Source organism: Aptenodytes forsteri, unplaced genomic scaffold (assembly GCF_000699145.1).
Source record: "Aptenodytes forsteri isolate BGI_AS27 unplaced genomic scaffold, ASM69914v1 Scaffold81, whole genome shotgun sequence".
Taxonomy (NCBI): Eukaryota; Metazoa; Chordata; class Aves; order Sphenisciformes; family Spheniscidae; genus Aptenodytes; species Aptenodytes forsteri.
The window spans coordinates 3,241,112-3,268,762 of NW_008795259.1; the positions used below are offsets into that span (position 1 = coordinate 3,241,112).

Below are 27,651 nucleotides of genomic sequence, written 5' to 3' on the forward strand. Positions count from 1 at the left end.
GTCGCCGGTCTCTCCTGCCGAGTCATTTTCCCCACACGCAGTGTGATCCCTGATCCCACCTGCGACCCCCAGAAGGGAAATCGCTGCCCCGCTTGAGGGCAGGAGGTGGGGGCTCAGAGCCTTGCCCTTTCCTGCGGCCTCAGAAGAGGAGAGCAGCGCCCAGCCCTGCGGCAGGTGGCCAGCTGCACCGCCAGCTGTGTCCGGGAGTAGGGCAGTGTGAGCACCTCCGTCCTCTGCCTGAGGCGTCTGCAAGGAGTGAAGATCCCTGCCCTGGGAAATACAAGGGACCAGGTTGTGAGCTGCACCTCCAGCTCTGCCCATGATGCGAGAAGCTCCATGGACTGTGAGAAAACAGAAGACATGGTGGTCATCTGTGACTCCAGGTCTGCCTGGAGAAAAGCTCCCTGTGCAGCTGGGGCAGTTAGGATAGTGAGGGCGTCTCTGGGGACTGCAGCTCCCCTAAGGTGATACCTTCAGCAAGCTGACCCCGGGCCCTTGGCAGGAATTACTAACTCTGCCTCAGCAATGTTTTTTTGTAGGGCCTGCTTGTCGGGAGAGCACTCATCCCCTGGCCAAGGGCTTTGGCCTGGCAAGTGCCCATACTACTCAGGGCCAGCCACCTCTGGAGTGGCCTGACTCTTCACCACAGTGCTTGGACTCACTTTCCTCTGGACCTCCTCACAGGTTGCTCATAAAGCACCAAGGAGACTGACCACTTTCCCCAGGGTCTGCTTTCCAACTGTGGAGGAGAATGACCAGCCTGAGTCATGGCCTGCCCAGGGCAATGGTGTAGAGGGCTGTGAAGGTCACGAGGAAAACAGCAGAAAGCTGTAGAGCTGGTACCAGGCTTGAAACAGACGCAGGAAACAACGTCTCCTGCCTCATACCTGGATGAGAGGGATTTCCTCAAGACAGGTCAGTGTTACATATTCACTCCAGCCCAGCGGGAGCTCAGTGACTGCCCCAAGAGTGAATAGTTGTCAGCCTTCCCACTCCATTGCCATTTGTTTGCACGGGACTAGCAAGTCTTAGAGGTCAATGACAGTCATAACAAATCCCAGTGCATAAAGAAATTAACTCAGCTGTGTGAGCATACTGGTTCAGTTTATCCCCTGAGCTGATCAAACCATTTAAGATTAAGGTCTTTAGTATGGCTAATCACAAGCAATCCATCATCAGGACAATCTGCCTTCACTCTTGCCCAATGACATCTACAAGCCCCTACACTTTCCTTGGCTCTTAGGCCACTTTCAGAGGCTCATCTTTGTTGTGAATGTCACTGTCCACATTTCTTTCTGATGGAAAATGACTGGAGGTGACAGCTGACTGTTCTGTATTTAGGGAAATAGAGGTAGCTTGGTCTTCTGCTACACAAACTGATTTTTTTTTTCTGAATTCTGCAATTACCATGAATCAAAAGGAGCTCTTATTTCATGTTTCACTATGAGCTTCAGAGAGAAAGGCCTCAAACTTTTTGTATCCAGTTTCACTCCTCTTAAAATGCCTTTCAGTCTGATCTTCTTATATATCCTCAACCTACTATGGCTGAAGGAGATGTAATAACTTCTCAGAACCTGTGCTGAAGAACTGATGAATAAGGTGGAAAGGGTTCATCACACAATGTAGGGGGAGAAAAGAGGTAGAAAGGTAAAATTGGAAGCCCTCACCAGATGAGAGAAAAGGGAGACGAGGAGGTGTGTGTACCACTTAAGAAAAGTATGGGGTAGTTCCAGATGGGTTAACCCCCACCATCAGTGTGACAAAAGCTGAGGGGCCTCTTTGCAGAAAAGGCTGTCACAGTCGAGGTGCTGCACCATGTGTCATCTCCTGGCCTTCAGTCACAGCTCTGCAGCATATGAGGCCTGTAAAGTGTCCATTCGTCTCCCAAGTGCTTGGACTGTGCAACCCCTCTCACAGGCAGTATACTGCCTTCTTTAGCCTGGGGAGAGAAAACGAACATGACAGTTGGGGCAGAAATGGCACTGGCAAAAAACCCTTTCCCATATGTGTGGGGAAAATGACCGGCTCCGTGAGGGGTGACAGGAGAGAGTTGCTGTCTGGACCCACAGGGCAATGGCCCCAGATGCAGCTGTGGAAGTAGAACCCTGCCAAGGCTGGATGCAGGTGGCAGATGATCTGGGGACAAAAAGAGTATAAATTCACAGGTTCAAACTGTGAGAAACACTCTACTCAGTTCACCAGAACATCCAGTCTAAAGCAGATTTGGACATAATGATGGACAGCTGGGAGAATTAAGTATTTCAGCTCAACCATTTCCTCAAAAATGTTCTCCTCATAAATTAATGGCTGAAAGGAGAGAAAATGCTTTGAGCAAGCTAGACACAGGCTTATTCTTACATAGCCTGTGGAAAGAGTTGAGAACAACTGGGGCACTAGTTCTCCTGCGCGCTCCCATAAAATGTTTTTATTTGTCTGGTTACTGCTGATGGTTCAGGTTCTGGGAACTAACTGTTTCTGGCCGTTGCATGGAAAAGAAAAGGAAAAGAAAAAAAACGTTTGAAAAAGGTAGCACTGCTCTGCTGGTGATGTGTCCCTGAACACAGATTTCCCTTTCCCTCTTAACTGCCCTGTCATTTTTTCGGCCCCCTTGGTGTTGCCCCATCTCTCCAGCATGGTCATCTCTACAGTCAGAAACTTGCGTTTAATGGCAGCTTCTGGCTGCTGCTGCTGGCAGGATTTCTCTCTGAGATCCACCCAAGGCTCTGGAGGGCATCACTGCTGCATGGTGGGACTTTGTCACCTGTGATCAACCCTCACAGTCCCCGCAGCCGGGCTGCACTGTTGGTGCTGCATGGATTTGTTCCTTATAGAACTGAACAACAGTGAAAAGGCTGATTCAAATGCCATTTCCCAGCCCACAATTATTTTCCCAAACTTCTTGTGAGGGACAGAACTGCAGAACAGCGAGATCTTTCAATATGCCTATTAAATTGCAAAGACAGAGTATTCTTCTGACTTCTGGTTGGATAGAAAATATGTATCTACAATTTTTGCACTTCCTCAGGTTGTAGAAAATCTAGAAAAGACCTAGTCAGTTATTAACAGAGTGGGTCCCTTGAGACGTGCTGTAACATCCGGCAGAAAGACTAATTCCAGGTCTCCAGAGGCATTAATTTCACCCACGTGGGATTCTCATATCAGGAGCAGTGATCCCATAGAAGACACCAGAATCATTACCAGTAGTGGGGCTTTAACTCTGGAGCTTTCAAGGAGGAACTCATTTGTCAGGGCTGTCAGGGCACTATACGCTTTAATGGCCATGATCAGCCTCAGCTAGGGTCTCCTCCCACACCCTCTGCTCATGGGCCCAGGATCCTCATTTCAGCTCAGCACAGGGCCATTGGTCCCTGCCCCAACTCCTGCTGTGTAACAGCCGTATCTGGTTGGGGTCCCCACTGATCCAGATACTGTTGGAGACTTTGCTTCTTGCTGCAGACTTGCTTCCCAAGCCTGTGTACACATTGACTGATCATTTCTGCCTCTTTTATTTTAGCTACTTCTATGAAGTGAAATATCCTGCTGTTTTCATGCCTGTTTTGATATTTGGGCTCTTGTGCCTCTTGGATGTTGAGCATTAGAACAGACAAAGTTTTCACCTTAGGACAAAACCTCATTGCTCCAGCTCCACAAAGAGGTAAGATTTGGATAGTGGTGAATTGCCAAATTCAGAACAAAGATGTGAAAATGCTGATGTCTCTATGATTTGGTATTGACCTTCCAAACAAGAAAGACTGAGTGGACGGGGAATGACTTTTGAAGCTGTGAAGCGTGGAGAGTAGCAGCATGTGTTTTTGTAGCAGGAGGCCTATTTAGATAGAATATTAGCCAAGTTGAGAACAACCGGACTTAAATTGCAAAGAAAACAATGCTTTGTCATAAGCAGAACAGCTAGTAGAAAAAGATCCTGGATGCCTTGGCTTAAAGAACATTTCAGACTGATGAAGAAACTAAGATGCAGACGTGCATTTAAGAATTGTTTTCTTTATATTTGCCTGTATTTTTGTTATGCTAGCAAAGGATAGTTGTCTGTCTGCATGAATGTTCATGAATAACTGCATTATAAATCCAAAGTGCTCAAGTGCAAACGTGTCAGTGTGAGGCGGTCTCATAATTTCAAAGTTGAATATGATCTACATCCTGTAAATCTAAGCAGAGTCTTGGTATAATTTTTGTTCGGATTCAGGGTGTTTTAGATTCAGAGACCTGAAATGGCTCCAAATACTCGGGTACAAAAGCAGAAACAGCTTCTCCCTTGGAGAGGGCAAGAGTAACATTCAGAAGATGGTTCTTGATATGTTTATGGAAGGGGTTGTATGAATCTGTTTTCGTGAACTCAGTGTCTCATTGGAGATGTGTGTGTGGCACATAGGAATTGCAACCCATCATTCAAAATCCAAGCAGTATTACTGGTTTGTTAAGGTGATTAGTGTGGATTTTTGTCTCAAACAGCTCTCATCAAGCATCAGTCTGAGCTCTATAAGCTTTAATGCTTATTATCTGATCACGTCTTAGCTCTGGCAGAAGTTAGTGTCTGTACCAAAGAGATGAGGAAACTGTGCTAAAGTGAAAGGAAGTGACCTACTTAGAGGAGGAGTGGGAGAGGAGAGGGAAACCCAGCATAAGTCAGGAGCCTGGTCTTTGTTTCACTCATATGTAGTACTTCCTCCAGCAAAAAGATAGCTTTTAGACTCTGCACCCTAGACGCTGTTCTGATCCTAACTTCCCCCTTCCCTTCTCCCCAGGGGCTGTATTAAGGATAGAGTGCGAGAGCTGCGTTTTCTCTAGCTGCCGTTTTGTGGCGAGGAACAAATGAGCATCAGTCTGCTGAATCCTGATGCTCATTGGTATGCTAGGAGGGAAACCTGGCATGCTGCAAAGAGCACTTTCTGTAGTCTGCAGACTGGGATGAGGAAGGGGTGGAAGAAATGCCTAGAGGGCATTAGAATCCAGGGAAGGAAGCCCTCCCAAGTGCTAGTTACCTCTGATGTGGCCCTGCTTGTACTGGATGATCCTTCCCACTTTGTTTCCCTGTAGCTCCTTCTTACTGTGTACAAGGCTGGGCATGTTTCAGAGACTCAGAGATTCTTACTCTATTTTCCATGTGCCTCCAAGGCTGAAAGAAGGTTTTCATTTGTTGTAGTATAATGATGAAAAATCTATCAGAGAAAAGTGACATAGTTTATTTAAAGCTGCTTGATCAGTCAGAGGCCAAGTTCCCAAGTATTGCCTCTCCTTGGAAACTGGCCTCTGAGGAAGAGGAGCTGTATGTTGCCAGCTCAGTTCAAAGTTCACATATCAAATACTTGTAACAGTGTCCTCTCTGAGTTTTTCATTCAGTAGTACTAATTGGTATTATTTAGCAACTATTTTGGAAGCAGTAAAAATTCTCCAAAATTCTTAGCTGCTTGTACACTGTTAGTGGGGACGTAGTTACAAAATTAACCAAATAAATTGCTCTGAATTACATGGACTCTAATCCTTTCTGCATTTAAGAATTTCAGCACAGATTGGCTGCTATGTAATGATGACCGTAGCTACGGGGTGGAGGCTGTACTTGAATGGTATTTGATCATTTGCTGTTAAACAGTGTTCTAGCTTTGCCTCGGCAGAAAAAGCTCCTAGACTTGTTGCCTAGAGTAAAGGAGAAAGCAAAAGCAAGTGATTCCAAGGAACACAAGAATTCTAGGTAGGGAACTCTTTAATATCTTATGCTAGTGCTTTCTGTGAGCAGAACTCAACTAGCAATAAAACCATGATCTGAAGTCTCAAAGCACTTACTCTCTTGAAATGGGAAAACATAATGTCCTTGCGCCTAAGTGGATGAGTTCACCTGCTGTGCAAGTTCTTCAAGGAGAGACCATGAGAAGGAGGTCTGCTGCTGCAACTCACAGCCTTTTTCTCCCTGGCTTGCACCTCACCCATCTTATGAAAAATCTCTGTAAGATTGCTGCATTACTACCACCTCTGCCCTTGAGGCTGATAGCTTGCCAGTTTGATGTGAAATTACTGTTCTGTCCTTACACTTCATGGCAAAAGAAAGAAGATAATCTGATCTGCGCCATAAAATCTCTCTTTCTTCCTTGCCCCCATTAATTTCCTGCATTTTTGATCTGTCATGATAGGTTGCTTTTCAAAAATCAACTGCATCCTTGTTTGTTTTTTTTTTTTTTTTTGGGGGGGGGTGGTAGATGAAATGAGCAACCCAGTAAGTTAGTATTAGCTGATCTCTCTCTGCCATACTTAACATTTCTGTAAATTTTTAGGCCAGGCGAGAGCACGAACTCTTTTCTTTGGACCTCTTGTATGCCATTAACTTTTACATTTCACCTAGTTAACCTCATATTGAGACCTATAGCTTTGTTTTTTACTATACTCATCTTAAGAAACAAGACCAGTCTTAAGTAAAAGATATCAAGAGGATCCACAGACTCCCTAGGTAGTTTATTCCAGTAGTTAATCATCCTTAGTATTAAATATGTATTCTAATTTTGGCATGCCTGGCTGCAGCTTCCGGGCATTGGGTCCTATTATGTGGTTTTCCACAATATGCTAAAGAGCTTGTAGTACTTTATATTTTCTGCCCAGGAAGCTGAATCTTCATCTCTGTGATTGAGTTCTGTAAGCATTGCTCTGAAAGAGATTGTCTCTAGCTTTCAGTTTTGTGATTGTTCTCTATACCATCTACAGTGTCACCTGAACTATAAGCACTAGTCTAGAATTGAACTTGACAGCATCAAAGCTAAAATGACCTTTATCTCCCGCATTCCACTTCAAAGATCTAGGACTGCCCTATGCCCAAGTCTTGTTCTGAGATGCTTCATGTTTGTGCTCTACATCTTTGCTGTTGTTTCAGAACATAAGGTCCAGGCTTGCTTTCTTTAATAAAGAGAAAATGAAGCATTTAGTGTATGCCCATTAAATGATCACAATTGATTCTGTGTACCAAATAAGACGAGGATCTTATGAGGGAAAAATAGCATGTTGTGTGAAGACTATAGGTATGTGAGACTTAAAAGCAAATGGGGGGTAGGGAATTGGTGTAGCAATACAGTGAAACCAACCTCACTGGAACATAAATGGACCTTGCAGATCTGTTCAGGAATCTCTTTCAAGAAGTAGTGTAGTAGCTGGTGGTTGTAACTCTGTGAACTGACACAGAGGAGAAGAGTCCCCCCCGCCTCATGTGTTTCTCTATCTGCTCCAAGAAGAGTAAATTAGTATTTCTGGAAAGTGTATGCTCATTATACTAGAGAATTATGTCTTTTATCTGTCTATTATACTCAAGAGTTTATAGAAAATTTAGTATGTTGCTAAGTCAAAACAGTAAGGCAATGCAATAAATTCTGAGGAATTCAAAATACAAATATTACTGTGGTATATACTGAAACACCCCAAGCAAGCCTCAGTGGAAAGTATGGGTTTTAGCATACATTAACAATAAATATATAAACGCTCCAGTATGTGGGTGGGTGACACACTCTTCGTATTGCTTTCTGCTAAACTCTCCATTTTGGGGGCCATTTCCACTACTGCCTTGTGCTAAGTAGGTTTAAAGATGACAAATATGTTGGTGCTTGCTATGATTCCAGTTTCATTTTGCTTCCACTAAAATGGTGGCTGCTGCATCAAAGACCAGAAATCCATTCTAACTACACTTTTATTGAATTGTTAGCTTTTTTGACAATAACCAGAAGCTTATGAACACTTACTGCTTTTTCTACAATATAAAGAATGACCTGGTCCAAAACATCTGCTGGAAATATTTGTAGATGGAAGTATATTGGAAGTATATTGGAAGTAGGAGGTACCGTCCTTCATAGGAAGAGTTTGGCATAATTATTCTTAGGGCATAAAAATTTACAGCTCAGTAATTCTTCTTTCATAGATCTTGCATCCTGAGATCATGTCAATACTAGTAAGTTAAAGTGGCAATGAACATTCCCAGGCACTGGGATACCATCACCTACGCTACAGAGCTGTTCCAGTGTTCCCTGACACAACTTCAGCACTGTGAAATAGCCCTTGCACAATATTTTGGAGGTTTAAAGAATTTGCTATCCTGGCAGCAGGCTGTGGCGTGCCAGTTAACCTCAGCACCCAGGAACATTCCCAGGCACATTTAATTTACTACTATAAATGTGGCCTAAGAGATTCAGAAACTAGTAGCACTCTGAGCCCCCAGAGTGAGTAGGAGAATGGGTCTTCTGTCATGTGGTAATAAGGCACTTTCCCCTTCCCAAAGCTCTCATATTCCCAAGTTTTTACTTTGGATTGCATAATGATTGAATTTCTTTTTTCACTATTTCACAAAGCAGATGAGAAACTTATCATGTAAAATCTTTTCTACCAAGCAATGTAAAAATCGAATGCAATATTAACCTGTGAAAGAAGAGTATTTTATCAATTACATACTTTTTAAGCCAAAAATAATTTTTGCTTTTATTCACACTGCTCTTTCATAAACATTATAAAAAGATTTAAAAAATAGTATCATATTGACTTAGAGCAATCTGGGATAGTACCCTTGTAAGTATTGGCACTTCGGGCAAAATTTAAGAGTTGATTTTTGTTTTCTGTCCAAGTTTTTCAAGGAGTGAGTCAGTCTTTCACATATTATTACTGATATATTAGCTTTGCTGAAATGGCATGCTTTTGTTCAGAACTGAACAAGGGTACCAACATGTTTCAAGATAGAATCTAGAAATTTTGTATAACACGTTCTCCTTGAATCAATATTACTGTTGCATTTGGTTATTATCTTCAGACAATCATTTTATTCAGAAGGAAGATGCTTATTTTCTTTTATCCTCTGGAAGACCAATTATCTTGACATAAACTTTTGGATTTACTGGAGGTATTCACTGAAAACTGCTTGGCAGAAAAAACGTGTTCCAAAAAGTCTGTGCAAAAAGGAGAGCTCCAGAAAGTCTGTTCAGAATTACTACTTGTTATTGGGAGGCCTTCAGGAAAAAAAATCCCTCATTTTCCCCCAGTTCTCAGTCAACTTATTGCTCATTGACTTGCATCAAACTAGTAAGGAGATCCAGTCTTTGGCAGCCAAAAAGGGCTTTGGCAAGCTTTCCAACTGTAGCGCCTTTGGAGCCTTCCCTCATTACCCACTTAAGCAGCATTTGGTAAACTTTTTCTTTTAGTCCATCTCGTTCATAGTCGTGATCAATTTCATCAATCTCGGGATCACAGAAGCCCAGTTTACGAGCACAGCGCTTCCACTGTTTGGCCAACTTTTCTCTCACTAGATTCAGATGTTTCTCGGACAGGACAGTAGTATTGTCTGCAAAGATAAAAAAAGTATAAATGGCATTGTTTAACATTTCTTCTGCTCCTTTCGCTATCTCACGTGTCCTCCCCCAACTATTTATTGGTAATATCTGGAGACAGAATTTTAGTGATACAATCAGAAGTGAGTTTCGGTAAGGCAGTATTACCCAGTGATGCCAGGAAAGAAACTCCCAGTCAGAACACGTGTATTCACAGGTCAGTTGCTGGACTTGCTTTTTGATCTGAGGCTATCATAGTTTGTCACATAAACCTGCAAAATTGAGAAGCTCCTTCCTAGAGTTCTTATACAGCTGACTGATGTCTGTATGATATATTTTATATTCCGGGACACTATTAATTTGTTTACTTAGGAGTGCATGGGGATAGTTTAATTTGGTATTGACCAACGAAAATAAACTAAGTTTCAAAATCTTCCAATTTCTATCCAAATGAAGTGGTCGTGGCCCCAAGCCTGTCAGTGTTCAAGAAGCGTTTGGACAATGCTCTTGGATATATGGTTTAACTTTTAGGTTTCCCTGTGTGGTGTCAGGCACTGGACTCCATGATCTTCATGGGTCCCTTCCAACTCAGGATATTCTATGTTTTAAACTACAAGTCAGATGAGGACCACCAATCCTAACCTTGCTTCTACCAATCTGAGTGTTGTTATTCCTCTTGTTCTTGATGCATATACATCTACACTTGCGTCTGGTGTCTCATAAGAGGTCATGAAACTACAGGACAAATGAGGTACATGGTATTAGAGAACAGTATTAGCATAAACCCTTACTTGTTTTATACATTCTTAAGTATGTAGTAGAAAAGGACCCAAATAGTTGTTTCTCAAGTATCAGAGGGAGAAAGCTGTACCAGATAAGTATATGGGGAGAATACATCAAAACTGGGGAGATATTTCTCTTACCAAATATACCCATTGCTTCATAATGCATGTAAGTTGCTTCTGTAGCAACAGGAGAAGTGCTGATGTGTTGATTGTGCTCTTCAATCTTCATGTGATTGTAGGATCCAATTTGAATTCCAGAACTGTTACTTATGTTGTACTTGATTGAATCTTCTGTATAAGGGTATTTAATACAATTTTATAAACAACTGCACATGGTTCAAAATGGCAAGAAGTAACATAAGGAGGAGGTAAGGAGGAAGAAGGTTCTGATCAGGGAAGTGATTAAATGGTTTTATTGTGTTTAATGTAGAAATGGCCATTTACTGGCAACTGTGAGCATATTTTCATTATGCAGTGTGACATAAATATTTTAGTGAAAACCCGTCCTATACTATTCTATAACAAAGTGCAATAACTAAGCCTTGCATGCTGGTAGTTACTAGACTGTAAATAATGTTCCCAGCGCTTTAGGAATGTGTAGTAGCAGCCTAACTTTTTGTTGGCTAACAGCTTCAGGAGGTCTTCACTTGAAAGTGCTTTTCGTTTAAATCTTAAAGCCTTACTTCTGCCTTTCAGCTTTACTTTTCATAGATGTAAGTTCAGGTTTACAGTTATGACTTCAAAGTTCTGTGAAACTACAGAAAATCACTTCTAGTTGCTCATAAGGTTTCTATACTCCATGTTATACTATGCTGTCTTGATGGCATCTCTCTGTTTCACAATGTATTTCATCCCTGCTATCTAGGAGTATATTCTTCAGTTGTATCTATTTTCACAGTGAATCACAGTGCACTACTTGCTCAGTGTTTGTTTCAACAACATTTCTCTTTTTTTTTTTTTTTTAAATCCCCCCCCACCCCACCCCCATTCTGTACTTTTGGTTCCAAGTCAAGAATAGAATGTTTTCTGAGATACCTTACCAAAAAAACCCTACTCCTTTAAGATTTTAAGGCCTGAATCCTCAGCAATAAAAGTCAACGTGTATATGCACCGATTGCACAGCTGAATTGTGTGCACCTCTGGGAGCTTGCATCTGTGGTTTACTGTATGTGATTAGTTAAATATGTAATTTGGTGCCTTTTGCTTACAGTTGTCCGATTTCCACACATAACATGAAATTAAGTGACTATTCTAGTCATGTTAGGTGACATCAGTTTTCTATTCTCTTGACAATGTTTGCTGAACCCTGTTTGGATAATCATCCATTAAATATTCAAACTCTAGTTTAAATGATGAATATCACAACCTGGGTCTAAAATTGAAGTACAGATACTTAAAATGATAGACCAAGCTCTGTATTTAATCACCCAAAATGATGGTTAGATGCACAAACATCCTTGTTACACACAATTGCAATGTGAAGTGTGGAAATCTATGGTCACGTATGAAAATCTGACTAAAGGCATTTAATATTTGTTAACCTGAAACTGCTAGTCAGAAATACTTCTATGTATGCATGATTAGTTTCTAGAAGTTGCACAAAAGGAATGCATTTTATCATGTTTCAAAATATTATGATTCCTGTATCCTTTCCTTTTTTTTTTTGAGGTGAAGGACCCAGGAAATACGTTCATATTTTTAGCTAAAAAATGAAGAAATCTTATGTTTGCTATTTTCTTATCTGCTAACAAAATAAATCTAGCACAAGATACAAAAACATGTACAAATGCTTTGTCAATTAACAGTAAAAGCTACTGTGCTTATAAATCTCCTTTCCCAAGCCTCTACACTTTGCTTGCTTGTCACGTTTGGGTCATCATCTAAAGACTCTAAGGGGCGTATAGTCAAGAAGACAGAAACCTGCTGTTTCAAGTTTTCTTTTTAAGTGTAAACCACTTACAAACTGGACAAGCCTTGAAAGGGTTAATTAAAGAGTTCAGGGTGCCCAAAGCAACACAACTTGAAACGAGCATATATTAACAACTCCTGAAGGACAGGACAGAATTTCAGGGGTTTAAGACAGTTGAACTGTAGAGACCTGTGCCCCAAGGAAGGCTGATCAGTATGAAGCCTGCAGCTAGAGATTTGTATTAAAAATCCAGAGCAAGAAAGGACAGGTGTCTCAAATGCATGTGTGGTTCAGGAGTTGGGTAGAGTCGCAGTAACTTGACGTTTAATCTAAGAAAGTGACTGGTTTAGGTGTACAGGAGATCTTACAATGCCTTCATGTTTTTAAAAGCTCTTTTACATAAAAGATGATGTTGTCCTTGATCTATCAAATACACATTTAACGGCGTGTACAGGTCCTGCTAGAGACAGGAATTAGTTTTACATACTGGTACTGATAACTTCAGCTATGGTTAGAGCTATTAAGCAATAACAAAGTATTTCAAGATCTTGAAGTTTTTTGCTTTACTGATCAGGATGCAATGCACAGCCTGTTGGCTACCAGGACAGCTGAAGGCTACAGCACTTACCTGTGCTTACTCTGGGTGCAGTAGGATAATATGTAAAAGTTCCCCTTGTGAAAGAAGTGGAATCCTTGTTACCTAAACAAAGAGGGAAAACAAAAAAATGCCAAAAGCATTATGTAAATAAAAAAGCAAATGTACTTAAAAATGACTGCCATATTTGTAACAGTATGAGTACATAGTTTGTGCTCTTAAAGAGATGAGAAGCTTTTTAATTAACAGGATTGTATCTCCTTGAATAACTCTAGTTAAAGCAATGATCTTATCATGGTTTTGCTCAGTGACTAATAGCCTTAACCATCCTTGGATCTCAGTGAGGGCAATGGGCTTCCATGTGGGTATATGAATACCTGGCTAGTAGATGCCAGTGTGGGATCACAGCGCACCACAGTTATGGACTGAGCTGGTCAGGTATCGGGTATTCAAATTGGAAAAGTCCAAACTCTCAAGTGTGCTCCTCCTGCTTACTGCTGAGACTGACCACTGTTTGTATTAGCAGGCTGCTTGTGACCGGCTCTGGCAAAGACATGGGACGCCACTGCATCTTCTGCCGGTGGCAGTAATGTCCGGCAGAGATGTAACTTCCTGCCCAGGGCAGTATCAATTTGGATGCCCACAGGTGAGCTCTGCAACTCATGATGGGTAGGAGTGACTGGGTTATGGTCACCTGACAGGTCAATGGAAGAGCTGCAATGCAGCTCTTCTGCATCTCAGTCTCATATCTGCCATACTATTGCACACAGCCTCCCTATAATAACTGTTTACTTTTTTTCTTTCAAACAGAGGATTTTACTTTATTAGTGATGTCGACAGTTCTAATCCCTGCCTTCTGACACGACAGCTCTCAGATTCGTTTCAGTAAATAAACTCACATAAACAACTCATCACAGAATCTGCATAAATAATTTAACAGAGTAACACCTTTGTGGCATTCTGCCTGTAAACAGCTAGGCATCCTTGATATTCTTGTGAGACGATCTGGAAAAGAATGCCACACTAAAAATATCCAATATTTAGTAGGAGCGGGCTAGCATATCTCATGCTACCTCTAGTTCCTAAAAGTTACATCTTATAGGCCTCTAGTTACCATTTATTGATACTTTTTGCCAATGCTCAGTGTTCTCTTCCTTCTTTGTCTCCATACCTTTCTACTCCACAGCTCACCAGCAAATACCCACAGAAGCTCCCCACCCCCATGCTTTATCCAGGCAGAGCTCTCTGGGGAAACCGGTTACGAGCCTTAGCTCCTTGTTGGCTCCCTGAGCTCAGGAGTCTCTTACCTTGCTGCGAATCAAGCTAAAAATACCCATCCATTTTCTGAAATGCTACAAATGTTGTTTCTGCACAAGCAGAACCTATGGCGTGAATGTTAGATTTTTTGAGTCAAAAGTTTTCCTTTGCTTTCCTAGAATGATCGGTAGCAGCTCTTGGTTTTGGTAGCTGCTGTAGCAGTATCTGCTGTCTGCTATTACTTGGCCGGTAGCTGAAGAGTTAGGCATTGGGTCTGATGCTCCTCTATTACACTGATGCTTTAGAAATGGTTCACTTGAAGTTAACAGCCTGAAATCAGTGAAAGCAGCATAATGAAGTCAAAGCTAGAGTGTTTTAGTAACCTGGATTAACTTCAAGTAAGCAAAGAGAACTTCATGAAATAAATTCACCTTTGCTATATCACAGATCAACTGTTAGCAATAAGCAGGTGGTTGTTACATAAACTACAAAACACTCTTGGCCACTTCATTTTTAGAGAACAAGTATGTCTTCAGAAACGTAGGTGTTGGGGGAGGAGGAATCTCACCCGTTTCTGTGTCTGCATTCTGTGGATACCAGTTTACGTTGGATGGTGACTGCAGGTTTGGGCCAGATTCAGGCACAGGAGGTTTACTTAGGCTAAAGGTATTGGCTGAGCACAATCCATAGAGACCCTCTGTGTTTCCCGTTAGAAGACTGTTAGGGTTTGGCCCATAAAAGGTATCTACATTTCCCCGTTTCGGTGTTGTTGCAGCTGGCTGTGGCCAAAAATACGGATTAGTGTTTGATCCTGTTTTTTCAGCTCTTGGATACAGTTCACTCCGAGGAGTAGGAGGTGACTTTGCAAACGGATCGTAGGAAACTCTTCGTCTCTTTTCTTCCTCTCTCATTTCAGGGGTGTATACTACAGGTGGAACTGCTTTATCCATCCGGCTCCCAAATACATGGTAGTTGTATTCACACTGAAGTTTTCTTTCTAGATTATCACCAGATGTAAATGAGGTCTCACAGCTCTCAACAGGCTGGTTCTCAGGGGAGGCAGCAAACAGGGCTTCGTTAACCTGACTGGTCGTGGGACCTTGAGAGCTGTGTAGAGAATTAGGCTGATCTAAAAGGGAGGAAAATTAAATACTTGAAATACATCCAAATGCCAGCGTATAGTTTGTTGCGATGACACTAGAATCTATTAATCTACCTTTAATATTACGGTAATATATAAAGGTGAAAATATAACATTACTTCCTACATAAGCTGTGTTTTATTTTATAGAATGCCTTTACTGAGAAGTATTACAGATTTTTATCTAGGAAGTACAGGCTTGTTTAAGCTATCAGTGTCAAAATGTCACTTAGTCAAGTGGTGTCAGAATTCACCACATACTCTGCTTATATTGACATCAAGTTCTCAACCACTGAAACAAACAGTTCCTGGAGGCATTTGTAGGGTCTGATTTAATAGTGTGTCTCCGCTGGCATTAACTGGAGTTTAATCAGTGCAAAATTGGAGTGTAATAGGATGGAAAATAACAGCACTGTAATAAGTGTTACTTCATACAGCACAAATAATTTGTCATTAAAGTTATGTTTGCAAATGATTATGTAACATATCCTGTCTGGGTATTTAGTGATGAATCCTTTTTGTCTAGTTTATTCTTCATAGTCCCAAAAAATACATTTTTACAAGTAACACCTACCAGATAAAATAGTCTGTGTCATCTACATCTTTCAAACTAATTCTCACTATCAAAGGAAGCTCTACTTCAGTCTTGAACTAGACTGAGTTATGATCTGGATCATGCTGCAGCATTCCAAGACTAAACAAGAATGTAAAAATCTGCTTGTTACTACTTGTTCTTGTGTTTTTTAAGGGTAGGACTACAGATGCTTTCTTAGAAGTTCTGAAAGCTTCATAGTTGTCTAGAAAATATTGTACATTGCCTAAAGCAAGGGACTCTTACAGACCACTGTAAAACTGTAATAAAGTGTATGTATGTGCTTTTATTTAGCTCAGATAATGCCAGTGAACTGTGTTTGGTTTTTTTTCTTTTTCCAAATTACATGAATTCAGTCCATATTAGGCTGAAGAAAAACTAGTTCCTTTTGATGGCTGTATATTAGTACACCTTCAGTCCGACTCGCTCTGCTTCTTTTGTTATCACTGCTAGAGAGGGAGTGGGAGGAATAAGCTAATACAGAAACAACCCCATCAAAAGTGACAGCTATTAGCAATTCAGTATTAGCATAAACTATGTGGCATCCATTCTCCAGGGCAAGCTTGAGGTGTATGAACAGATCCTGGGGGATATCTTTCACTACCACTGTCTGAGTAACAACCACTGACTGGAGAAAAAAAACTGACTTTGACTGACAGGTTGTCAAGATAGTATCTTTCTGCAGGGTAGATTCACAATAAAGCCTTTCGTATTTAAAACACAAGAGCATCTGTAATCTGCTGCAGTTATACGTGATTATTTCTGCTAGGGAAATGTAATTATACTCATTTAAAAATACAGCAGTGGGGCTGCCCTACTAAGTCCATCAGTTCTACTGAAGAACAGTTATGGCAAACCTAGCTTTAGGGAAGATTTATTAGTTGCATGTTACAGTTTAACATTCATTTAATAATGTCTTTCAAATGGTGTGAGCAAACTTAGCAGCATTTTGTTTCTACTGAATTTGATATTGTTGCTTGTAAATCAGTGTTGCAAATATGATCCTATGTCCTTTGCCATTAAGAAACTTTGGTAAAAGAATTCCAGATAGACTACTACAAAACTGTAACTATATCATCACATATTAGTGAGACAGCTTTATAAAATCATGAAACATGCAACTCATCCAAGATTTGACAGAAAATATGAGAGAAATGAGAGAAAATTCATCTATTAGTGCTTCTCAGATAGATTCCATAGAGAGCGAGATCATAAACAAAGGAATACGTTATAATTATGCGTCCTGGTCATATTCAGAGCATTCATAAGAAATGCTGGAGTGGGAAAAAGGACAAGTCTTCATGAAATTAAAGCCTACAGACAAAGCAGTTGGCATCACTAAAAGGATGGGAGGAAAGATCAAGTATGAAAAGTAATTATCAAAGTGACCATTGAAAAGTCTAATGTTAAACAAATTTTTCGGCATGGGAGAGGAAAGCAGAAGAGTGTAAAATGAAATTGATTCAAACTGTAGATTGTGGAAAATTCGAAACAACAAGTATGACTTTCGGGAGCCTGGGAGCAAATTTAATCTTTTCAGTAATTACAATTCTCTCTGAAGCGCTGAATAATTGAGTCTCTTCATAATCCCCTAATGGTAAGAGTACTTAGTTTGTACATGTACACAACTTTATCTTTGGCAGAATACATAGAATAATGATGTGCTAGTAAGTGACTGACTTACCTACTTGACCATTACTGGTATCTTCTGCTACAGCATCTATTTGAAGGGATTGCATCCTATTCAGCAGTTCATTTGACTCGGGCCACATTTTCTGCATGTAAGAGATAACAAATGATCAAGTTATAGGCAAAAGCTTAACCAAAGGGATTACCTGTAGAATGGGAAACAGCACAGCTTCACAGTGAACAGATTCTGTGAATCTGTGGGGAGAGATCCCATACTCCTACAGAGAGCACAGCCTGACAGAAAATACCCATTGCTGTGCTACAGATGGGCAAAATCTTTTCTTCAATGAAGGGAGGAAGGACTGCAATGCAACTGCAGTACATAATACTCTGAGTTGGCCAAACAATACCCTTGTCTACATGAGTACGAGCTTAATCCAGACAGAGTGGTTTTGGATTGTCTGTCTTGTACTTAATAGCTAGACTCGAATAGAATAGCAAGCAATCTCAGTGAGAGGATGCTGCTGAGGTAAGGGTAGCAAACGCGCATTCTGTTTTGTGCATCTATATTTAGTAAGTACATTCATCAACAGGGAAGAGGTGAGGAAGAAGATTTACATTCAGGTATGGTTACATTGACTTTTATGAAGAGTATTAGGAACAAGGAGTTCAGAGCAAATCTTCAGAAAGATGCAGTACAATTTCCTTTCTGTAAACCCTCATCCTCACTTCACTAGAGTGAAGGCAAAACCCATTCCTGTTCTATTCTTTTGATGTTCCCATTATTCAGACTTCACTGGAAGTAAAAAAATTTTTTTACCTGGAAAAATTATTTCTCAATTTCCCCCAGTGCTTCTTACTCATAAAATAATTTCTAAAAGTAGGGTTTGGGGTTTTTTTTGGTTTTTTTTAATTAAACCCAAGAAGTACTTTCACAGATTAAAAATCAACAACTACTGTTATCTTCCCAAAAAATCTACTTCCTTCCGAAAGCAAAAGATGACATTCTAAGGTGCATTACAACCTTAGGTCCCTAGATTTTACTTGAATAACTGAACTGCTTGAGCAGGGGGGTTGTACCAGATGACCTCCAGAGGTCCCTTCCAACCTCAACCATTCTGTGATTCCGTGGTCCTTTTAGTTAGGAGGCTGTGGACTCTGCTTCCACAATTGCTAGTGGGGGAAAAAAAAGGCTATGTCCAAACCCTCTAACTCATGTTGCTACTGAAGTTCACCACATTGACTTGCCTTGGATGCTGTATTCACATTCTGTGCCCTGATCAGAATGGATGCTTTCCTTCCTGAGAAAGTAGTAGACTCGTGGCCCATTTTCTAAATAGTCCTTTGGTCCCTGTGATTTGAGAGGTATATTTGCAGAGAGCTAATGCAGCTAGTATAATTGGCCATGATCCTGATTTGGGGCCGCTATCATAAATTAGACATATGTACTTCACATTGTGAGTTAGTTGGGTCAAATCAGTCCAGGAAATTTGTTTCATCAGTTTCGTTTTGCAAAACTCTATTGCTTTTTTGAAGAGTCATTGGTGCTTCATGTACATCACATGTTCTCTAAACCAGAAACTTTCATTTCCACAATTGTAGACTTGGTGACAGAAGGAAGCACTTTGTGAAACCATTCATTTACAGTTTTCTTTAAAGGAAGTTGTTTTTCTTTTCTTAGTTAAAATAACTGCGTATGTAGTCTTTTGAACCTCACTTCACTGCAAAGATTAAACCCCTAATGCCAGGAGTTCTCACTGATAGCTGTCAGTACTACTGAAGTGAGTAAATAGATCAAATTTGTGATAAAAAGGTTCCATAATCAGCCCAATTGTTCAAGAAGTTCTCATTCTCTTATTTTCAGTCAGGAAATCATTCTTTTTATCATAATTTATAAACCTACAGCCAAAAAAGCAGGAGAAACCAACTTGGACACTCAGGAAAAACATCTGATTTCAAATTTTCTCTGGTGTTATTACTGCGGTATAGCTTCCTGGTCTCAAGCAGGCTGGGACTCATTAGACACTGCCTGAACACAGGACAAAAATTACCAAGAATTTACAGAGTTTTTTACACTTACTCTAAAACAGATTCTGCCACTTTTGAATCTCTAGGAATAACATTTTATTTCATGAGTGAGACTTAGGAGCTCTTGCAAAGTATTATCATAGAATCAGTGTCACTTAGGTGGGAATAGACCTTGGGGGACCTCAGTCCCACCTCCTGCTCAAAACATGGTCACCTATGGGATCAGAGTTGGTAGCTCAGAGCTTCATGCAGTTGCGTGTTGAACACCTCCAATGATGGTAACTGGACAACCTCCTTAGGTAACATGCTCCACTGCTTGGCTGTCCTCACAGGGAAAAGTTTGGTGTTTTTTTTCTTTTTTTCCCCCCTCTTACATCCAGTTTGAATCTCTCTTGTTCCAGTTTGTCCCCTATCTCGTGTCATCCTACTATGCACTGCTGTGAAGAGCTTGCCTCTATCTTCTCAATAAACCCCTTGTAGGTAGGGGCAAGCTGCTATTTATGTCCCCCCAAAGCCATTGCATGTCTGGGCTGAAATAGCCCCGGTCCCTCAGCCCCATCTCATATGGCAGGACTAACAAGCACTGAGCAGATCTGCTGCCCGTGACATTGTTGGTACAGCCTGGGATGCTGCTGGCCTTCCTGGCTGCCAGGCAGGCTGTGGCTGGTGCCCAGGTCGCTGCTCAACACCACCCTGAGTTCCTTCTCAGCGGTGCTGCTCCCTGGCCAAGCAGCCCCCAGCTGGCACTGAAGTCAGCGGTTATTCCAGGTGCAGCACGCTGCATTTGTCCTTTCTGAATTTCACAAGGTTTCTGTCACCCCATGCCTCCAGCCTGCCGCTGGCAGACTTGCCCTTGTGACTGTATTGACTGGTCCTCCTAGTTTGATGTCACCTGCACACCTTATGAGAGTACGCTCCATCACTTCCCTGAGGTCACTGATAGAGGAATAAACCAGGGAAGGTCCCAGTATAGTAGACCCCTGCACTACTGCAGTTGTTACTGGCCTGCAGGTGAAGTAGGACCCATTAACCGCTACCCTCTGAGACTCGCCATCCAACTTGTTTTTGTCTGCCCCTCCAGACAGTAACACCCAAACTTGGATACAAGAATATTTTGGGAGACAGTGTTGAAAATCTTCCTAAAGTTGAGGTAAATGACATGCACTGCTTTCCCCTCGTTCACAAATCCAGCCATTTTATCACAGAAGGAAACATGATGTGAAGTGGCAGAATCTGGCCATAACTGAGGCTGGGGAGAGGGGATGTGGGGAACTGACACTTTAAAATGCTTAGGAAGTTACTCACTTTTAACTTCTTCAGGTCATCTTCAATATTTTTTCCTAGATTTTGATAGTAAAATGGCTTGTATCTTTGACTGATTTCTGCAAAAAGAAAAGAACTAAGTGAAAGTGGTTTTCAGTGGAAAATAAGTGATTTATACTGTTAACAATTTTGAGGGGTAAGGATTGAATAAAGACTTGCATTAAGTCAGAAACAGGAAAATTATACATACATTTGGAATCTGTTCACATGGCTCGCTTGGCCTTAATATAATAACAAGAACAGGATGTTTTCTAGGGATTTTTTCTGTTGTCGTTGTATTGCTTTTTAGGGTGAAAGCTCTCTTGTCTACGATCTGTGGCTGACAGCACCTTGACTTCACTGGCCAAAAGATTGGTTGCCACATTTTAAGAAGTAAGATACATTCAATTGCATTCAGCTATTTTATAAACAACTAGCCTGTCTCTGCTAAAGATGTAATTACTGAAATAATCTATTAACATGGTAAATATCAGTATTTTGCATATGGGAAAATTAGAAGCTAAGACCCAGTGCAAGCATAAAGTCAATCCCTTAGCAGTAGATTATGCAGGTTAAATGTGGAAATAGTAGATGGGTTCCTCCTGGTATACAAATTTCCTCTGAGTATGTAAGTACATGCCTGTTGTATATGAAGCTTTTGGTGCCCCTGTCTAAATCCAAACCTCCATTTCCTGTTATGTGTAGGAGTTTTTTGTGGTTTGGTTGGGGTTTTTTTTGCTTGTTGTTGTTTTGGTTTGGGGGGGGGTGAGGGTTGGTTGGTTGGTTTTTTGGGGTTGGGGGTTTTTTTGGCACTAGATATTGAGGCAGAAAGAAGAGACAGGAAGAGATAAAGAATCTTATTTGCTGAATGCTCTTAGTCTCCTTCCTAGACCACTCAGTCAAGACTTTTACTGACTGCAAGTGTTTTGGGATCTGACCATACGAAAGGATGATTAGCTAGTCAAAGGCTGTTGCATTGCTCACAGAAAGCCAAACTGAGACAGCTTTTGAAGCTAGTTTCGACAGGGTACTTTTTCAGTCATAAGATTATACTATGCTAAAGACAAATTATCAGCAGGTATAAAATGTCTTAGCTCCATCTACTCACTAGTATTTCTCAAATCTGTAAATGTTGGACCAGATGCCATTTTTAGTCAGGGTACAGGGAGCACACTTTACTGGGCATGTGAATTGATATGTCTATTTTCAAAGCAAAAATTTGTATTTTAAGAGGAAAACACTCAAGTTTGTTTTGCTGCATTACAAACTATTGACAGACACATAACAAGAAGAATCCCAAAGCAATGCCTTACCTGCAAAGGTTGGCCGTTTCTCTGACTCTTGCTCCCAGCATTGTTTCATTAAGTCAATAATTTCCACTGGACATTTATCTGTGATCTCCTTTATGTCTGGTCTGTTTCCATTCATGACACCAAAGCAAATCTGGGCTTCATTTATACCATCTGAAAAATAAAATTTCCTATCAGATCCTGATCACGGATTTTGCTACCTTTCTGTAGGTAAAAGAAATAGTGAAGCAGCTCCCTGTGTGTTTGTGGATATGTAAAAGAAGATTTCAAAGAAAGATGTCTGATTTACAGCTACAAATCTCTCCCACTAGTGAATTTGAATCCACTGCCTTAACTTCCACAGATTAGAGATTTATTTTAAGATTAATGGATTTACTTTTATATGTAAGACATGCCCAGTGTGAGTAAGGGTGACAGATCTAGCTCTCTAGAACCTGAATCTCGGTTATGCGCTGCACTGGGTACAAACACAAAGATGGTCACATAGGCAACGTTTAGCCATTTAGTTAGCAAAAAATCCACTCAAAATGATAAACACGTTACTCTGGAATTCCACAGTCTGCTCCTATTGCTCTACATGAGCACATTACTGCATGTTGAGGAATTAGCACCACACAGCTGAGAAGCGGTAACTGGCTGTGTGACCATTCCTGTTCAAAGAAAAACCACACGTAACTAGCCCACCTTAGGAAATAGCGTACATCAATGTTTCCATCCTGGCCTGCCCAAGGTTTGTCTACCTTCTGCCACTGAGTGCAGGTTTATGCCCACACCATGTCGATGTGAATAGATTGGGCTCGTGCCTGCATTTCAATTCAGATGTTCTTGTCCATGCTTAGAAGTCAGGAATGATGCAACTAATGCCTCTTACTGGCCATGAGGTGCCTAACAGGCGCTATTCTTGGGCATAGGCGATTTAATCTACTAATCTTAATTTTATGACTTTAAAGGCTTAACATTTGTAACTTAATTTTGTGATAGAGTCCTTTTGGAAGTAACTTACGTTCATATGGCTCTTTGTTAGCAAAAATTGCCCAGATCACTATGCCGAAGCTGTAAACGTCTGATTTCTCCACAGGTTTTACATTAAGACAGCGTAAATGCTCTGGGGCCATATAGAAAAGAGTCCCAGCATTGTTCTGGCGAGTGGTCTTGATTTGCTTCTGTCGGACAGTCTCTTCTTGGGTTAGCCGACTCCAGTTCTTAAAGGAGGCAACACCAAGATCTGCAATCTGAAAAATGAGACACATCAGAGCTAGTGCTGTGATGAAGAGAACATAAACAAGTATTTCATGCAGTGCTCAATTTTATAATGAATAGCTGGTAATAATTTATCTAAAAATGAAACACTGCAAAAAATGCAACTACAAGAAAGGAAAACAAACTATTTGCTGTTTTATGGGGTTTTTTTTTGCCTAAATAATGTATCACTGCCAACTGGGAACCATTAGGCTGAACCTTCATTATTAACTTAACCCCACTGGGAACAATTGCATAATGTAAGGAAAAAAGAAGTTTGGTTTTGCTCATATTGACAATCACGTTCAAGATACGCTTGCAGTGCTCATGGCAGAACAGAAGATCCATATGAGAAGAAGCTAAGATTCAAATCCAGAAGTAATCTATGAGATGGGCAGATATCCCTCCTCCCTCACTGCCCTTTCCATTTAGATTCCATTTAACTCAACTTCCTTCGATCTTCCTACAGAAAGGGGGAGGAAGAAGATCTAAAATGATGTGATATGTATGGCAAAGAGATATGGAAAAGGATAGCATGGAATAAGTTAAAGCAGGGATACCTGGGTACTGTGCGCTTGACAAGGTGACATTACTGAAACTTTAGCGTGCAGTTTTACAACTAGACCAATGGCTGACGGTGAAGACAGTAATCCTTCCCTCCTTTCCCCACAGCCTCTGGTTCCAGCACTGACACACATCTGACACTGGGAAGACATAGTGCAAGGCCCTCCAATGGCTTGCTGAATCAAGTGCTCCCCAACAGAAGGGTAGCACTGCCAACAAGGCAAACTGTAATCTGCTGGTTTGGCTTCCTAAATCAGGGCAGGGTGGTCAGATTAGCATCAGTGCTAACACAAGGGAACAGGAGATCAACAGGAGAGGAACAATGGAAGAAAATGGGACTGCCTCTCTTGGCCACAGGCAGCTGTCAAACTGAGTTGTGTAACCAAATCACTTCAGATAAAACTGAGGTGACACCTTGCCTCACTTCTAACTTGCCTTTCTTTACTCTCTTGTTGCCTCTAACTACCTTATTGTTCCTCTTGAGTTTCTGAAATTTTGGGCTAAATTTTGAGGTGATGCATTCAGAGGAAGAGGAAAATGTAAGTGACATCCCGCTAGAGGAAGTAGGAGTCCAAGTTCATGTCTACGAGTGAGAGGAGGTCTAATGTGATAGAGGAAGATAGGAGATAAATCTTCCTACATTTGCAGTTTCCTAGAACAACTATTTCCCTTTATAAATATTGGCAATGTTAGACACGTTCAAGCAGATAAATCATACTGCTGCCTTAAATGATACTTTTGATCAAGCTGCTTAAGGAAGTCTGATCTGATTCTGAATCAGAATGTCAACAATATTATTCATTTTTTTTTAATATTCTTAGTGATTTTTTTTTTCCACAGATGGGGGAAGATTATACAAATCTCAGGCTCAGAGGTTTTATAGGCACTATACTTCAGTGATCCACTGCTAACACTCTCTTAGTGATAGCTCGCTAGACTACAAAGGAGTTCATCTACCAATCAGGAATACTAACCAATGCAGCTGAACTGGGTTCTTCAACCCAGAGCATCAGCTTTCTCCATTTACATTCTAACAAGTACCTTAATGTGAAAGTCTGTGTCCACAAGGATGTTTTCTGGTTTTAGGTCTTTGTGTACAAAGCCTTGCTCATGCAGATAAAGCATTCCTTCTGTGATCTCCAGCACAAAACGCCCTTTCACTGACAAAGGCAGTGAGAGCTAAAATAAAGAACAGAAGTACCATCTATTAAAAATGCTACTACAACCATCAAATTAAAAAACAGTCTTTAAAAAAATTTCTTTCTCAGTCCCAAGAGTACCTCTGCTCAAGCCAGGGTAAAAAAGAACCAAGGTCCTTCTTGGATCTAAATTTTCGCATTAAAGTAATTCTAGAGTCACTCCGTATTTACAAAAGTGTTCTTTAGCAAATTCTCTACATATGTCTACAAACACTCCTATAACTCTGAACCTATTACTGTGGTCTGCTCCTCTGCGATGCGCAGGAAAGCCATAGCTGTCCTCTGCTGTCTCTACAGAAGGCAGGGCTGCCACTGGCTCTTTAATTCAGAAAGCAGAACGAGAAACTAAAGACTCCATTCTCTGGAGATAGCAGTAACATCCTGTTCCTTTCAAGCATCTTATCAACCCTAAGGAGCGGCAAGGGATGAAGCAATTCACTGCTCACTTTCTGTAGCACTTTCATCATGTTCCCCCGGTCCACATACTCCATCACAAGTGAGTAGTTTCCGTCTTCCAAAATTATACCTAGTAGTTTTACCACACGGTCATGCTGCAGTCTGTGCATAATCCTGCCTTCTTCAAGAAGGGAAGCATTATATCTGTAAAATAGAAATTACACTGAACTTAGGTGCCAGGCTAGAAAAAACACAGGGATGAAAATGCTGTTGATTCATAATGAAAATGATGGCTAAAAATGTTAACATCGCTAGAGCAACTGTAAGATGAACCATACCTTCAGGTGGTTTTGAATGGATACAGCTTTGTTCATGCCAGGTTATAGTCTCTAAGTCTCAAATGCCTTGCACAGAGACTGTCCACCTAGCCTGATTTTAAGACCTCGTTTTCAGAAAGGGCATAAGCATTCTTTTTGTAGGTGCACTGCTGGTTGTGTATGTCCAAATCCCTGAACTGGGGTGGGATCAGGACAGGGCAGGGCTGAAAGAGCCTTTGGACAAGGAGGATCAAGACACATTTCCCTACCTTTTGTACAGGAAACTATACAGCTCTCTCCCCCAAAGGTCTGGTATTCATGTTCATGTTGAAAATGGATTTATTACAGGGGATCCACCCACATACTGGATGGTGGTAACATTTACTAACGATTACTGGTTTAGGATGAATTCAAAGCCTAACTCTTTACCTGGGCCTCAGTACAACCCATCAATAGTCACAGGTACACAGCTGGGAGCTCACTAAGGGTGTTAAAGAAGAATGGTACCCATTATATTAAATCGTCTTCTTTTTACTATTGCTCCTGTTCTAGTCATCGGGCAAAAGGATGTAAGAAAATCTTGAGACTATGTTGCTTGCTAATGCTTTCCCATCCTGTGACTTAAAAAGAAACTGCTTTCTCCCTCTGTGTTCCTCGTACTAGAGAAGAAAGTGGCTGTTTTGTTTGCATTAGGCTCAGTTGTAAATTTGCTTAAGACTTTTGGTTCAAGACTTTAAGGAATAACAAACTTAAGAGCCTGTGTTGTGAGAAAGTAAAAACACAAACCCAAAAATAAACCGGGCAGGCTTGTCCATTTTAACTGTGTTCATCCCAAACTGTCAATGCAGTTTGCAAACTACTAGAATCTCTTAATTCACTTTCCACTGGCAAAATAAAAACTCAGTTAATTTATTTATTATAACCCAAACTAGAAGAACATGGGGTTTTGTCTCTCTCTAGCGGATGACTCGTGGGAGAGTTTTAGGATTGTTATGGCTCTGAGGTAGTAGAGCTGCAATGTGACCCGAACCCACTGAAATCAACAGCTAATTCAACCCTCGAATTAAATCAGTGGGCTTGGCTCACTCTGCTTTTTCTCAAGGCAGAGAGGGTTACATTCTTGGTATCATACATGTGGGGTTGGAGTCCTGCTGATAGCTCATGTGTGTTTACTTCCTAGTGGACATCTACGGTTGGACAATTGTATTGAAAATTGATCTGCCAGCCTGAAAATATCATTTGCCCACTGAGTTCCTGCATTTCCTTAAGTGTGCAAGAGTCCCCTCAATTCTTAACAATTCACAGTAGTGCTCACCTTGCAACAGAAAACAGGAACTTCACTGGAACAATGAGTTAAAAACTAAAAAAGTTGGCTCGTGAGGGAAAGAAGGAAAATTTGCAGGACAGCTGCTAGTATTGTCTTGAGAGTATTTTCCCCACATACAGTATCTCCATAATCCAAACGTCTGAAATTATTACACTTTATTTAGATTTATCTCCATTGAGTTTAGAGGATTCCTTAGACTAACTGAAAGATAAAAATCAGAACTAAGATCTGTAACTTACTCAGTGCGCTGGGGTCCTGTATACACTTTTTTTAATACTACATATCCATGTTTCTTGTGAAAGCATAAAGAAATTGTTCCAAATCCTCCAGCGTCTAATAGTTTTTTTTCAAGCAAATCCTGGCTGTTCATGTGGATGTCTTCCAGAGACATGTTTGCAGTCTTTGTGGCTTAGCAATTAAAACAAAATCAAGTACCCTAGTGCTTCTGGACCTGTAGTATAAAGGAGGAAAAAGAAGTGTAATTATCAAGCATTTAGCTGTTCCACTAAATCAGCGTCCATGTAAGGAGTGGGACACAAGCGTATACTCTCGTTACCCTTATGAACCAAGGGCCTCAGTTTGAAACCAAAGATGCTGTGGTTCTCATGGGATCAGACCTAAAGACCACAATGTCAACCCATTAAAGTTATATTAAGTCGATGTAACACCATTTCTTCACATGAGGATCTCAAAGTGCTGTTAATAAATAGTTTTTATCCATATAACATGCAGTAGATCGGTACTGTCCCTACACTTCACGTGT

At 40.9% G+C, this 27,651-nt stretch overlaps 1 protein-coding gene across 2 annotated transcripts; it reads right to left on the reverse strand.

Moving 5' to 3' along the window:
- Window positions 1-8,749: 8,749 nt before the first annotated feature.
- On the reverse strand, window positions 8,750-27,346 carry RIPK1 (receptor interacting serine/threonine kinase 1). Of its 2 annotated transcripts, XM_009279186.1 has the most exons (11): window positions 27,128-27,346; window positions 25,295-25,448; window positions 24,691-24,828; window positions 22,850-23,078; window positions 21,850-21,999; window positions 20,540-20,616; window positions 17,262-17,352; window positions 14,414-14,974; window positions 12,622-12,693; window positions 10,223-10,375; window positions 8,750-9,313 (listed from the first exon to the last, which is right to left on the reverse strand). In XM_009279186.1, exons 1-11 carry the CDS (start codon window positions 27,277-27,279, stop codon window positions 9,027-9,029), a joined length of 2,064 nt encoding a protein of 687 aa, XP_009277461.1. In that variant the 5' UTR covers window positions 27,280-27,346; the 3' UTR covers window positions 8,750-9,026. The 2 variants fall into 2 exon arrangements, with proteins under 2 accessions (XP_009277461.1, XP_009277462.1); XM_009279187.1 differs by lacking the exon at window positions 10,223-10,375.
- Between the last annotated feature and the right edge of the window lie 305 nt (window positions 27,347-27,651).

Excerpts from the sequence above, each read along its gene's own strand:
- RIPK1 (XM_009279186.1), bottom strand. The coding sequence starts at position 27,279 with ATGTCTCTGGAAGACATCCACATGAACAGCCAGGATTTGCTTGAAAAA. Across the intron at positions 23,079-24,690 it reads ACACAGACTTTCACATTAAG|ATTGCAGATCTTGGTGTTGC; the intron begins GTACTTGTTAGA and ends CTCATTTTTCAG. Across the intron at positions 10,376-12,621 it reads TGCACCCAGAGTAAGCACAG|AAGATTCAATCAAGTACAAC; the intron begins GTAAGTGCTGTA and ends ACCCTTATACAG.